This window comes from Schistocerca piceifrons, chromosome 9, assembly GCF_021461385.2.
Source record: "Schistocerca piceifrons isolate TAMUIC-IGC-003096 chromosome 9, iqSchPice1.1, whole genome shotgun sequence".
Taxonomy (NCBI): domain Eukaryota; kingdom Metazoa; phylum Arthropoda; class Insecta; order Orthoptera; family Acrididae; genus Schistocerca; species Schistocerca piceifrons.
In genome coordinates, this window is record NC_060146.1 from 197,007,634 (window position 1) to 197,023,469 (window position 15,836).

The following is a 15,836-nucleotide window of genomic DNA, read 5'->3' on the forward strand; positions in this document are numbered from 1 at the left end:
CCCTACGGCACTGCGTAGGATCCTACGGTCTTGGCGTACATCCGTGCGTCGCTGCGATCCGGTCCCAGGTCGACGGGCACGTGCACCTTCCGCCGACCACTGGCGACAACATCGATGTACTGTGGAGACCTCACGCCCCACGTGTTGAGCAATTCGGCGGTACGTCCACCCGGCCTCCCGCATGCCCACTATACGCCCTCGCTCAAAGTCCGTCAACTGCACATACGGTTCACGTCCACGCTGTCGCGGCATGCTACCAGTGTTAAAGACTGCGATGGAGCTCCGTATGCCACGGCAAACTGGTTGACACTGACGGCGGCGGTGCACAAATGCTGCGCAGCTAGCGCCATTCGACGGCCAACACCGGGGTTCCTGGCGTGTCCGCTGTGCCGTGCGTGTGATCATTGCTTGTACAGCCCTCTCGCAGTGTCCGGAGCAAGTATGGTGGGTCTGACACACCGGTGTCAATGTGTTCTTTTTTCCATTTCCAGGAGTGTATAGGTACGTGGTATCACGTAAATTTCCGCCAGTGTGGACGGTATTTGCTTCGTGATACATTACCCGTGTTAAAATGGACCGTTTACCAATTGCGGAAAAGGTCGATATCGTGTTGATGTATGGCTATTGTGATCAAAATGCCCGACGGTCGTGTGCTATGTATTTTGCTCTGTATCCTGAACGACTTCATTCAAGTGTTCGGACCGTTCGCCGGATAGTTATGTTATTTAAGGAAACAGGAAGTGTTCAGTAACATGTGAAACGTCAGCCACGACCTGCAACAAATGATGATGCCCAAGCAGGTGTTTCAGTTGCTGTCGTGGCTAATCCGCACGTCAGAAGCAGACAAATTGCGCGAGAATCGGGAATCTCAAAAACGTCGGTGTTGAGAATGCTACATCAACATCGATTGCACCCGTACCATATTTCTATGCACCAGGAGTTGCATGACGACAAATTTGAACGTCGTGTACAGTTCCGCCACTGGGCACAAGAGAAATTACGGGAGGATAACAGATTTTTTTCACGCGTTCTATTTAGCGACGAAGCGTCATTAACCAACAGCGGTAACGTAAACCGGCATAATATGCACTACTGGGCAAGGGAAAATCCACGATGGCTGCGACAAGTGGAACATCAGCGACCATGGCTGGTTAAAGTATGGTGCGGCATTATGGGAGCAAGGATTATTTGCCCCCATTTTATCGATGGCAAAATAAATGGTGCAATGTATGCTGATTTCCTACGTAATGTTCTACTAATGTTACTACAAGATGTTTCACTGCATGACAGAATGGCGAAGTACTTCCAACATGATGGATGTCCGGGACATAGCTCGCGTGCGGTTGAAGCGGTATTGAATAGCATATTTCATGACAGGTGGATTGGGCGTCAAAGCACCATATCATGGCCCGCACGTTCAACGGATCTGACGTGCCCGGATTTTTTTCTGTGGGAAAAGTTGAAGGATATTTGCTATCGTGATCCACCGACAACGCCTGACAACATGCGTCAGCGCATTGTCAAAGCATGTGCGAACATTACGGAAGGCGAACTACTCGCTGTTGAGAGGAATGTCGTTACATATACTGCCAAATGCATTGAGGTTGACGGACATCATTTTGAGCATTTATTGCATTGATGTGGTACTTGCAGATAATCACACTGTAACAGCATGAGTTCTCAGAAATGATAAGTTCACAAAGCTACATGCATCACATTGGACCAAGCGAACTAAAATGTTCAAACGTACCTACGTTCTGTATTTTAATTTAAAAAACTTACCTGATACCAACCGTTCGTCTAAAATTGTGAGCCATAAGTTTGTGACTATTACAGCGCCGTCTGTCACAAAGCGAAAATTGTGGTCCAACAAAAACATTCATATTTCTTTAAGTACTTCACGAATATGTAATAAAAAATGGGGGTTCCTATTTTAAAAAGAAACCCAGTTGATATCCGTCTGACCTATGGCAGCGCCATCTAGCCGGCCAAACATAGCGCCATCTGGTTTCCCCTTTCAGCTAGACGAGTTTCGTTCTTTGTAGTTTTCTCGTTTGACGCTCATTTCGTCAGATATTTGGCCCGGTCAGGATCAATGGACCACCCTTTGTATGCATATCGCCATCACCTCTGTGTAGTACTAATAAAATCTTGCCTGAATTGTGTACATGCATGAAGATGAGTGATAACGGTGAAACATCTCTGTGAAGTCGTTTCATAAGACGCTTGTCGAACTCTGTACAACCTATTCATTTTACTGCCTGATTTTAGCTCAATTTATGAACTCTTCCAGAAACACTGAGCACTCAAACAAGGCCTATTGATTATTATATGTGTGTTTTAATGTGGGTTTCGGTTTTGTTTTGTGGGAATCGCTGAATATGTCATCGTCTGCTGGGGCAGACGATGTTGCTTCTCGTTCAAAGGAGAGCACAGGATGACTAACTTATGTTTCCAATACCTGAACAGAGACGTTTACCCATCTTAGTCGACGGCTGTGTTGAAGGCTGTTTTTGTGTATGAGGTTGGTGACGGAGGGCTGCCCCTCTGGTAGCTTCCGCTGCACGAGGAGCTAGATAGTCTGGAAAGAGAAAGGGGCACTCTTCGGTGAACGCTTGGTGAGTACGGATCGTAGCTCTTAAGGGGGGTTTCAGGTGATAGGAATCAGGTTGAGTTAGGACTTTGTTATGTTTAACTGGTGAAATACTTAAGAACTTCAGATTAACTGAAGCATGGAAGCGAATTATTTTTTAATGATTTTTAATCTTATATTTTCTGGAAATTGCTTTTGTCTGTGTGTGCCGATTTTGTGCCACGTGTTTGGTAATCAATGACCCTTCTGGTTCACCACTGCACCGCAATAGGATTTATTTTAACAGTTTACTTGTTTAATGAGCTACAATTTCTGCATGAATATCTGTTCTTTCGTGCGCTTTCTACACAGCAGCACTACAGTTTGAGTCGGAATGCACCACGTGCCCTAGTTCGGCCTTTAGCAAGAAGCAGGCGCAGTTAGTATGTTAAATAATGATCGCACAGCCTTGTGTATCGGCTAAACCTCTGTCCAGAATAGAGCATGCGTATAATCGTAATGCAAATCTCACTTAGATATTTTTACGGTATTAATGCAAAGGAGATGATAGTATAATTGTCTCCCACCCCCGTCTGCTGTGTTTCTTCTTGCTGTAGTTAAATTGTGCTCTGTTTCATTCTCACGCAATTCTTACTTAAATATTTCGAGTCACGTATCAGTTATGTGTAGTTGAGATGTGCAACCCAATATTTAGTTACAATAAATAATCTACGTGAAAGATAAATTATTTGGTGTCGATCTTACCCCCTTACTCCGATTTACAATCCTGTATTAATCAAGTTGCTTCATGAAACTTCCTGGCAGATTAAAACTGTGTGCCCGACCAAGACTCGAACTCGGGAACTTTTCCTTTCGCGGGCAAGTGCTCTACCATCTGAGCTACCGAAGCACGACTCACGCCCGATCCTCACAGCATTACTTCTGCCAGTACCTTGTCTCCTACCTTCCAAACTTTACAGAAGCTCTCCTACGTACCTTGCCGAACCAGCACTCCTGAAAGAAAGGATACTGCGGAGATATGGCTTAGCCACAGCCTGGGGGAGGTTTCCAGAATGAGATTTTCACTCTGCAGTGAAGTGTGCGCTGGTATGAAACTTCCTGGCAGATTAAAACTGTGTGCCCGACCGAGACTCGAATTCCCGACAGAGACTCGAACTCGGGACCGAGTTCGAGTCTCGGTCGGGCACACAGTTTTAATCAGCCAGGAAGTTTCATATCAGCGCACACTCCGCTGCAGAGTGAAAATGTCATTCAGGAAGTTACTTCATGTACGACACGGAGTGCTATTTATCTGGCTGCTCCGTTTTTTTGTAAAGGGGTAGGAAGGGCTTGGGCTGGTGGCGGCCCTGAATTTCTGAATTTTTATCATTATTTGTCTGAGAAAAGCAGCTAGAAATGCAAGATAACGTATATGGCTCGACGAGAAACCTCGTAGAGATAGTAATACGTTACAACGTTTCGCAGGACACACTGACGTGTTGATAGCTTGCAAGAGCCTCGAGTATCGGTACATCGCGGTGGGTGCCATGCTTCGCCTGATTACAAGCTGGACGCTGGGAGGCTGGAGGCTCGGGTTCGAGGAATGCGACGACGGCCAGGCTGCTCTCGCCGGCCTCACTGACGCCACGGACAGCTACCAGCTCGCCGTGGACCTCGCGTGCTTCGTCGCTGCCGACTGCATCGACTCCTGCTCTGCGTCGGGGTACGTACGCCACTGAGAACCCCAACCACTAATCTTACTTCTGCTACCCTTGTACTCTTCTTACATTTGTTCTTACACTGCCATTCACTTTTTCTATACCTCGAGACAACATTCCATTAGAACTACTGACGGCCTTGGGAGAGCCAGTCATGACAAAACTCTACCATCTGGTGAGCAAGATGTATGAGACAGGCAAAATTCCCTAAGACTTCAATAAGAATATAATAATTCCAATCCCAAAGAAAGCAGGTGTTGACAGATGTGAAAATTAGCCAACTATCAGTTTAATAAGTCACAGCTGCAAAATGCTAACGCGAATTTTTTATAGACGAATGGAAAAACTGGTAGAAGTCGACCTCGGGGAGGATCGGTTGGGAATGCGTAGAAATGTCGGAACACGTGAGGCAATACTGACCTCACGACTTATCTCAGAAGAAAGATTAAGGAAAGGCAAACCTACGTTTCCAGCATTTGTAGACTCAAAGAAAGCTTTTGACACGTGAAGCGCAAAGATGAAGAATGTTTTATTTTCAAAGCGTTGAGAGTTTCACATTAACAGTTCGGAGGCATCACTTTTAAGCATGCTGCAACGTAGTGTTTACGTGCAAACCGGTGACAAGTGAAGTAATAAGTACAGAGGGCTTGCAAGATACAACTAATTTGTTACTGATCCACAATTTAACCCAAAGGGTACAGTATTTACACAAAAATTTTGTACAAGTGTCTCTTATTCACAAGTCAGAAAATATTTTACACAATACCTCTCTAATTGAATTAGGTGCAAACAAGATATCCTTATAACTTCTCTACTAACTGTAAGCGCTTCAATAATAAAAGGTAAAATCAGTTTCATTTAACAAGGTACGAAACGTCCCCTTATGAAAAATTATACATGACTGTGCTTAAACTGATACACAATATATTTAGCGCAACGCAATCTGACTTTCAAAAATCCCTACAAAAGAGTGGCCCTGACTAACATTAACCTATACGTTTCACAAATCACTTACCTCACCAAAAATCTTCGTTACTCGAACTACTGCAATACAGCGAGCGCCACTACTGCCAGCTAAATAAAAGATTCAAACTACGGAAGGCACTAACTACTGATAGGCATAGTTAGCAAATGAAAGATTTTAATAGAGAACAAACAATGTATTTACCTTAATAGTCATCAAAAGTCATAATATATATAGCAGTTCATGATATCCAGTATTGCAAATTTCAAAACTCCGCCATCTCTCTCCCCACATCCACCACTGCTGGCGCCTCACCTCCAACTGCGCAACGCTACGCACTGTTAACATCCAGCTGCCCAACACTACAATAGCCAACAACAATCCAAACCAGCCACAGACTGCACACAGCACAGCCAGTGATTTTCATACAGAGCGCTATGTGGCGTTACCAGTAAAAAAACCTATACAGTCTACTTACAAAGGACACTTGAATAGTAAAGGTAAAATAATATAGTGAGATAAAATTCTGTAAAGATAAATCACATCAAGACAAAGGCAAATTAAAAATGGTTGAAAGCATTAACTGTAGACTTCAAATTTTAAAAATCTGTAAAACTGCCCCAGCACAAACAGAGTAGTTTTAAAAGGGCAACGATAAGACAAAGCATAATATTATTACACCAGTACGTCGCAGTTCCAATACAATATTGACACTCATAAGAAATAAGCTAGTGAAAACAGGGGTAGGCCTGATTTCAAAAATAGAAAGCTTGAATGTCTACTTCTTCAATAGGCAGCTGCGTGGTACATAGTTCAACTCCACTAGCCAAAATGATTAACACATTGCTCAGTGTCCTGTGTGGAAGACCATGGGCCAGTCACGCGTCAAGAACTTGCAATAGCAGGTGCACTTCCGCATTCCGAGCCACATACACCGGTCGAATCCAGCTAACTCCACGCAAACACAAGTTTCACCCTCTGAGCAGCGACACGTACCGGCCGTTCCGAAGGCAAAACCCAGTCTGCCCGTCAGCTCACCAGCACCACCACCGGCCAACGAGGCAAAGATAAGAAACGTCAGGGGGAAACAATCGATCTGGGTGAATCGAACGGAGAAGGCAACTGGCACCGGTGCCTCCCCACGTATCACATCTCCGCTTAGAATCAAATTTCAGGATTTCATTTGTTACACCAGCTGACTGCGTTCTATTTTTAAAGGTCTAACATCACGGAGTGGAACGTGGAAACGCTGACCTCGGACGATCAGAGGGGTCCTGTCCTCTCCAAATTACTGCGCACCCTTCGGCATATCACAAAAGCCATACGCCTGGGCAAAAAATGTGCCGGGCGCCATAAATGGAATTTTCTCGAGCGGCACTTGAACAAAACAGGTGAGATACATGCGATTGCAGTCTTTCTCGGCGTATTCCACTGATGAATTATTCTCGGGTTATCAGCCGAGTGGTGGCGTCGTCTTGTCGCAACGTTTCAATGAATTTCGTACCCATCATCTTCTGGCGAAGATGGGAGGGAGTTGGCACAATTCGCCAGAAGATGATGGGTACGAAACTCATTGAAACGTTGCAACAAGACGACGCCACCACTCGGCTGAAAACACGACGAGAAATCATCAGCAAAACAGGTGAGTCCTTATTTGTAAGTATGTTCTTTGGAAATGCAGGTTTTCTCGGTGAATTTCAATGGCGAAAATTTTCGAGGTATCAAAAGAATCACGGCGCCTGCGCTGGCGGATTTGTATCGAGGTCCGTCGAACCGGCCAGTCTGTGGATGGTTCTGAGGCGGTTTTGCATCTGCCTCGGTGAATGCGGGCTTCTTCCCCTTATTCCGCCTCAGTTACACTATGTTGGCGATTGCTGCGCAAATAAGTTCTCCGCATACGCTTACACCACCATTACTCTACCACGGAAACATAGGGGTTACACTCGTCTGGTGTGAGACGTTCCCTGGGGGATCCACCGGGGGCCGAACCGCACAATAACCCTGGGTTCGGTGTGGAGCAGTGGAGGGGTGAAGTGGACTACGGTATTCGTCGTGGGGTTGTAGACCACTGTGACTGCGGCGTGGACGGAGCCTCTCCGTCATTTCTAGGTCCTAGGTTAACATACAATACAATACATTCAATGGTATCCATACATATTATAAAAAACTATGTGTAACTGTACGCATGCACACTGATCAGGCAGAACATTATGACCATAGACGTAATAGCCAGTGTGTCCACATTGTCACGGATAAAAGCCGCAACACGTCGTGACATGGAAGCAATGAGACCTTGGTAGGTCGCTGGAGGGAGTTGACACACATCTGCACACACAAGTCACCTGATTCCCGTAATTTTCGGGAAAATGAGGGGGCGATGAACTCTCGCGCCACATTCAGTCATTTCCCAGATGTGTTCCATTGGGTTGAGATCTGGCGAGCTGGGGGGACAGCACATCAATTGTGACTCGCCACTGTATTCCTCAAACCACTCCATCACACTCCTCGTCTTGTGACATGGCGCATTATCTTGCTGAAAAATGTCACTGGCGTCATGAAGGGGTGTACATGGTATTTCTTGTATTCTGGGCTCTGAGCACAATGGGACTTAACTTCTGAGGTCATCAGTCCCCTAGAACTAAGAACTACTTAAACTTAACTAACCTAAGGACATCACACACATCCACGCCCGAGGCAGGTTTCGAACCTGCGACCGTAGCAGCAGCGCGGTTCCGGACTGAAGCACCTAGAACAGCTCGGCCACGATGGCCGGCTTTATTGAACGTAACTTCTTCTACAATACAATAGCTGGCTGTACAATAGAGGTAGGTGTCCGTCGATCTAGCCGGAGATGTGGTTCCTCTCGGTCGGCTGGTACTTTGATTGGCGGTGCAGTACACCGGCTTCGGTGATATCTTCTCAGAGACTCTGCTATAGCGGTTGCCATTAGCAGCGGACGAAGACTGGTCTGCCTTTGATCGGGCCTATATAGTGAGCTGGAGCCAATAAAAACCCGGTGTAGAAATCCGTGGCCGGATATGTCGCGGCAACCTCTGCAAGGAAATGTTCAAATTAATCGACTGGAATCTTCGGCGTGTTTCCTGATGTCTTCGCCTGATTGGCTGTTGGTTTGTTTCCCTCATAGCGTGACTGTTATGCAGTGCTGCCTGCCATATAGGGGAACCCGATGGCAGACAGTACAGTATTGAACCAGTCTATGATACATATTGGCCTCCATGGTGCCTTGCACGAGCACCATTGGAATCATGGATGCCCATGTCAATGTTCCCGAGAGCATAATGGAATGGCCACCAACTTGTCTCTGCCCAGCAGTACAGGTGTCAGGGAGTTGTTCCCCTGGAAGACGACGACTTCGCGCCCTCCTGTCGACATGATGAAGGAGGTATGCCGCCCGGAGTGGCCGTGCGGTTCTAGGTGCTACAGTCTGGAACCGAGCGACCGCTACGGTCGCAGGTTCGAATCCTGCCTTGGGCATGGATGTGTGTTATGTCGTTAGGTTAATTAGTTCTAAGTTGTAGGCGACTGATGACCTCAAAAGCTAAGTCGCATAGTATCGGGTTTCATCAGCCCATGCAAAGCTCTGCCACTGTGCTAACGAACAGTGCCGATGGTCACGTGCCCATTTCAGTCGTAGTCGTCTACATTGTGTTGTTAACATCGGAACATCCATGGGTCGCTGGCTGTGGACAGCCATCGATAGAAGTGGTCGCTGCACTGTACTCTGCCCAGCATGAAAGTCTGATGGTAGTTCCATCACAGTTCGCCGACTGTTCTGTTTTACCAGTCCGCCCAGCCTACGACATCCGACATCTGTAATGAGGGGCGGCAGCCCAACCCGACGACGTCTGGACGTGGTTTCACCTCGGTTTGGCATGTATTGAAGACACTCCCTCGAAAAGCCGACAAGTCGTGCAGTTTCCGAAATGCTTCTGCAGAGTCACCATGTGCCCTCAGAGAAACTCAGGTAGGTCGGGCGCCTTCCCCATTCTACACACAGACAGCAGGCTCACTGATACTACATGCATCAAGTGTGTGTCTAACAGTCATTCCTCGTCAGGTGTCACTGATACACTACTAGCCATTAAAACTGCTACACCAAGAAGAAATGCAGATAATAAACGGGTATTCATTGGACAAATATATTCCACTAGAACTGACATGTGATTACATTTTCACGCCGGCCGCGGTGGTCTCGCGGTTCTAGGCGCGCAGTCCGGAACCGTGCGACTGCTACGGTCGCAGGTTCGAATCCTGCCTCGGGCATGGATGTGTGTGATGTCCTTAGGTTAGTTAGGTTTAAGTGGTTCTAAGTTCTAAGGGACTGATGTCCACAGCTGTTAAGTCCCATAGTGCTCAGAGTCATTTGAACCATTTGAACATTTTCACGCAATTTGGTGCATAGATCCTGAGAAATCAGTACTAAGAACAACCACCTCTGGCCGTAATAACGGCCTTGATACGCCTGGGCATTGAGTCAAACAGAGCTTGGTTGACGTGTACAGCTTCACCACGATGGCACAGTTCTTCAAGAGTAGTGCCTGGCGTATTGTGATGAGCCAGTTGCTCGGCCACCATTGACCAGACATTTTCAATTGGTGTGAGAAATGTGCTGGCCAGGGCAGCAGTCGAACATTTTCTGTATCCAGAAAGGCCCGAGGATCTGCAACATGCGGTCGTGCATTATCCTGCTGAAATTGAGGGTTTCGCAGGGATCGAATGAAGGGTAGAGCTCCGGGTCGTAACACATCTAAAATGTAACGTCCACTGTTCAAAGTGACGTCAATGCGAACAGGAGGTAACCGAGACGTGTAAGCAATGGCACCCCATAGCATCACGCCGAGTGATACGCCAGAATGGCGATGACGAATACACGCTTCCAATGTGCATTCACCGCGATGTCGCCAAACACGGACCCGACCATCATGATGCTGTAAACAGAACTTGGATTCATCCGAAAATATGACGTTTTGCCATTCGTAACGCGGGACGTCGTTGAGTACACCATCGCGGGCGCTCCTGTCTGTGATGCAGTGTCAAGGGTAACCGGAGCCGTGGTCTCCGAGCCAATAGTCCATGCTGCTGCAAACGTCGTCGAACTGTTCATGCAGATAGTTGTTGTCTTGCAAACGTCCCCATCTGTTGACTCAGGGATCGAGACGTGGCTGCACGATCCGTTACAGCCGTGCAGGTAAGATGCCTGTCATATCAACTGCTAGTGATACGAGGCCGTTGGGATCCAGAGCGGCGTTTCGTATTACCCTCCTGAACCCACCGATTCCATGTTCTGCAGTCATTGGATCTCGACCAACGCGAGCAGCAATGTCGCGATACGATAAACCGCAATCGCGGTAGGCTACAATACGACCTTTGTCGAAATCGGAAACGTGACGGTACGCATTTCTCCTTCTAGCACAAGGCATCACAACAACGTTTCACCAGGCAACGCCGGTCAACTGCTGTTTGTGTATGAGAAATCGGTTGGAAACTTTCCTCATGTCAGCACGTTGTAAGTGTCGCCACGGGCGCCAAACTTGTGTGAATACTCTGAAAAACTAATCATTTGTATATCACAGCATCTTCCTCCTGTCGGTTAAATTTCGCGTCTGTAGAACGTCATTTTCGTGGTGTAGTAATTTTAATGGGCAGTAGTGTATTCTCTTGAAGGGAATGGCGGACCCGTTCTCAAACAGGCGATGAGTTCGTTTGAGTCAAGCGTAGTTCCTTCCTTATACTGTGGCTGCGTTCTTTATTTTTGTTAGAGTTTGGGCTATTTGCCTTATATAAATTTCAGTTCCCGTTCTTTTGGCTGTGAGGTGGAATTTTGTTCCATAATGAGGAAAAAATCTCCCTAAAAACTTCAGTTGGGTTATTTGTATATTTAACTATTCTAAATTAATCTTCTTGTAAATTTTGATCCTGTAATTCCTGCGGCATAACTTGTTCTTGCTGGGTTCTCTCATAGTTGTGCAGTGCACTTGGAGGGAACGAATATTTATGTTTTGGAAAATTAAGCTGCATCGGTGGTTGTTTTAACGAGTGCGTTGTTTTTTTTTTATTCTGTTGTTACTCTAGATTCTCCGTATTTTGCTGTCACTTGTATCAGTCTCTCCTCTAGTGGCTGTACATATGCTACAGGATATAGATCTCTTCTAGTGGCTCTTGGGCCAGTATTTATCGCTGTTAGTATCATTCTTTTATCTCTGTTAAATATTTTTGGTGTGTGAACAATTGAAAAAAAGGGCTCCAAGCACTATGGGACTTAACATCTGAGGTCATCAGTCCCGTAGACTTAGAACTACTTAAACCTAACTAACCTAAGGACATCACACACATCCATGCCCGAGGCAGGATTCGAACCTGCGAGCGCAGCAGCAGCGCGGTTCCAGACTGAAGCGCCTGCAACCGCTCGGGCACAGCGGACGGCTTGAATGTTTCATATCATCCATATTGGTGCAGCATGTTCCAGGGTTGGTATTATAAAACTGCGGTAGACATAAAGTAGATGTGGGGCTGTTGCTCCGTAACATTTTTTTATCAATTTTAAAAGTCCTAATCGTTTTCTTTCTTTTATTATTGGTTCTGTAATAGCTTGTCATCACGGTGGAATCAAATGTTAGTCCAAGATATTTTACGCCTTTTTTCGGTTCTATGGATACTTTACAGCTTATTTCTCTGTGGTTCGTCACTTTATAAACTACATTTTCACCTCTAACCGGATTTTAAGTGCATATTGACACGTACATGAGAGGTAACTATGAACCTCAGTATCTTGTAAACGGATAAAGAAATCTGTAAAATTTTTGTAGATCGGGATTTTAGGAATACATCGTAAGAATTTCAGCCATTTACTTGGAATCCGCGGCTCGGTTTTGGTACGAAGGAATGGAATAGGAAAAGGTTTATTTCGGGGGATGGGGGGTGGTTCCTAAGGGAACGTCCATGAACTAATTGTGTTTCCAAAAGCCACTTAAGACTAACCATAGACATCAAATGCAAAAAGACTCAACTGAGTCGCTCCGTTTGCCTTGGCAGGAGGAAATTTGTAACATTGATACTTTGGCCCCATGCTGTTGGATAGTGAGACTAAGAAGAGCCTTCTGTGGGGTATACAAATGGTCCCTAGCCCAAGGAATATCCAAAACACTTGACCCTACATTTCTGTCACCAATAGAGCCCGAGGTCTCAGCCCCGGAGGAATCCCGTTTTTATGTGCGACGCTTTGGAACATATCAGGTAGAGCATGCTGCCCGCACGCATTCCAATATGGGCGTCGGTGGTGCTGCAGCCTATACCAACGTAGCGCGACCCTTATGCAGGTATATAAGCACCGACATGTAGGCAAGGGAGTTGGGTTGGGTTGTTTTGGGGAAGGAGACCAGACAGCGAGGTAATCGGTCTCATCGGATTAGGGAAGGATGGGGAAGGAAGTCGGCCGTGCCCTTTAAAAGGAACCATCCCGGCATTTGCCTGGAGCGATTTAGGGAAATCACGGAAAACCTAAATCAGGATGGCCGGACGCGGGATTGGACCGTCGTCCTCCCGAATGCGAGTCCAGTGTTTAACCACTGCGCCACCTCGCTCGGTAGTAGGCAAGGGATTATTATGGCATTCGCGTCTTTCCTCCATGCGTGTAGTAAATGCGAATACGTGAACTATGGCGACATTATTACCAAATGCGTCCGAGCAGTACTAACGTGCTGTTATTCTTCTCTTGGATGCCGAAGGACAAATTCCGAGAGACATCCATTGGAGAATGAAGAATGTGAGCGGTTAAGGCGAAACGGCGGGGAAACTGTATTTTTTCGTTAAGGATTCTGTGACTGGTGTTTGTTGACAGACAGATTTCAAATAACGTTAGTTTCATACCTTTACTCACTCTATTGAGCAGATCACTTTCAATATCTCCAGAACGATATTCATTGAGAGCATGTTCAACAAAGTTGGAACCTCTCTTTTTCAGTCTCCATATGTTTTCGTGTTAAGTGTAGCAGTTATATCCTTTTCTGACTGGTCTTCACATACATTGTCACAAAAAAAGTAACGGGAAGTAGTATACATTCCACTTTTTTCTAAAGATTGAATCTCGTCTTTAATTGTTGGATGTGAGGTCCGCCAGTTACGCAAAACAACGTTTTTTCTCTGTATCCAAACATGTTACTGCACCACTGTGCCATCATCAGTGGCTTTTCGTTTTTATTTATTCTGCAATGTGAACATTTTTGTTAAATGATTATAAAATTATGTGCATCTTTAGTTCGAACAACATATCGTTTCTTTTTGTAAATACCTTTACATTTGGTGTGCATGAATTTTATGGACCACTTGTGTGTTAATTACTACAGGTAGCTTGTCATCTGCAACCAAAGGACGCTGATGAGACAGTTTTCTGCTGGGAGTTAACCTATCTTCTAGAACGTAATTTTGTTTGTCGCAATGTTTTCGCGCCTATATTCGTTTTTACTTACGTTTACGTGTGCCAAGCACGTCCATTCTTCGCATCATGCTGAGGTGTTGTGATGCGTACGTAGCTATAACAAGTATTTTCCACAAATAGCGTTGTAAAACACTCTTCACTTCAGCAAAACACAGTGTGATTGTCGTTTGTTGTGTGTCGCAGCCCAGTCAGTGTTCATTTGTTCACCAGAGAGTTCGGCGCCAAATTTGAATTTTGTTTGCATTTTATCTTCGTGCGTGCGTGCGTGTGTGTGTTTTCTGTGCGCTTCTTAGCTGTGTGTTCTCTTTTGTATGGTATTCATTTTGTGTGTAAATGGTGCGTCTTTGCAGATTTTAGTGTAACTTTTTTTCGCGCACGCGCACGCGCGTTTGTGTGTGTGTGTGTGTGTGTGTGTGTGGGTGGGTGGGTGGGTGGGTGTGTGCCTGTGTGTGTGTGTGTGTGTGTGTGTGTGTGTGTGTGTGTGGGCGGGCGTGTGTGTGTGTGTGTGTGTGTGTGTGTGGGTGGGTGGGTGGTTGGGTGTGTGCCTCTGTGTGTGTGTGTGTGTGTGTGTGTGTGTGTGTGTGTGTGTGTGTGTGTGCACGTGTGAGTATTTACAAAAAGAAACGATCTGTTCACATTGCAGAATAAATAAAAACGAAAACCAACTGATGATGGCACAGTGGTGCCGAAACATGACTGTGTACTGAGAAAAAACGGTGTTTTGCATAACTGACGGACATCACTTCCAACAATTTTAACTGCAAACACGGCCAAAACAAGGGGCTGCAAATCAAAATGATGAATATCTCGTCTTTAATGTTTAACAGAATGTTGAAAGGAGTAGACTGGGGCGCACTTGTATGTTGCATCAGAATGAGATAAAAATATTAATAAATTAAAATGAAACTAGTGTACTATAAACGATGAAAGTCTTTGATAGCCTCGGTAATGCGGATCGCTGACTGTGTGCGACCGTAGAGCCAGAGATACTGTTTCTGGTCTGAGAATGTAGTGTTGGAGAGAGCTGGGCGCACACTTGTAGGCAGCTGCGTGTGAGGGAAAGGCGATGGGGTGGGCAGCTTCTGTGGTGTGCTGTGTGAAGTCACCAAGAGTCAGATCAATGCAGGTATGTCGATATTGTTGAACATGGAAGCAGAAGTCTTCATGTATGCGAGGTAAAGATTCTCAATAATTACGATTTCTGTTTTTGCCAGAGCGTTAGTATAGGTGAGTTGGCTGACAATTTGTTATTGTTGAGTAACCCCACGATGTACGTAAATGGTTTTCACAGAAAGTCTACTTAGGTATTTTATTTTTGTAATGCTTTTAAGATTTGTTAACAGAGCTATCTGTAATTTGATGATCTGCACTTATGTTGGATTAATGGAGTTAGATAATACTTGCTGTTTATGTCTCATTGTTTGTGAATCAATTGTGAGTAATGTAATTGTCAGTTTTTTTTTTTTTTTTTGAAAAGACAAACTTAACTATCAATATAATTTTGCTAAAAACACTGAGTGCTAGTAAGCCATCATAATCAGCACCGCCTCCCAGTCCAGGTCATATATTTTTCAAAGAATTTGGAATTTCTAAGTGTTCTCGTTTATCAGCCAAATGAATTTCATGTGCATTTCAAGTATTATGGCCAGCATTGAACTCTGCTGAGCCTGTAGTTAGTATATTTATTTTTCTTTATGAGAAACCAGAACATACGTGTTCCACCGTTGCTGCTTTAGAGATAAGACAATTTAAGGTATTTGTTACGTGCACAGGGACCAAACTTATTAGTTTTGAACAGGGCCTTAGCATTCAGTGCTTAAGGAGTTGAATGTATTTTGCTGTATTTCTTTATTGGTATTGGGAGTTGCATTACCCAATAGATTCGTGTGAAGTTTTGCTAACAATAACAAAAAAATCAAATGTGTGTGAAATCTTATGGGACTTAACTGCTAAGGTCATCAGTCCCTAAGCTTACACACTACTTAACCTAAATTATCCTAAGGACAAACACACACACCCATGCCCGAGGTAGGACTCGAACCTCCGCCGGGACCAGTCTCACAGTCCATGACTGCAGCGCCCAGACCGCTCGGCTAATCCCGCGCGGCTAAAAATAACACAGTGTAA

General features: G+C 45.3%; 1 protein-coding gene across 2 annotated transcripts in view; it reads left to right on the forward strand.

Moving 5' to 3' along the window:
* The window catches only part of LOC124717169, a 56,888-nt gene that overhangs the window by 7,829 nt on the left and 33,223 nt on the right, over positions 1 to 15,836 (forward strand). For both annotated transcript variants that reach the window (XM_047243939.1, XM_047243940.1), the window contains exons 2-3: positions 4,058 to 4,295; positions 6,473 to 6,645. In XM_047243939.1, the coding sequence (XP_047099895.1) occupies positions 4,058 to 4,295; positions 6,473 to 6,645 (411 nt within the window). The remainder of the gene's footprint in view (positions 1 to 4,057; positions 4,296 to 6,472; positions 6,646 to 15,836) is intronic.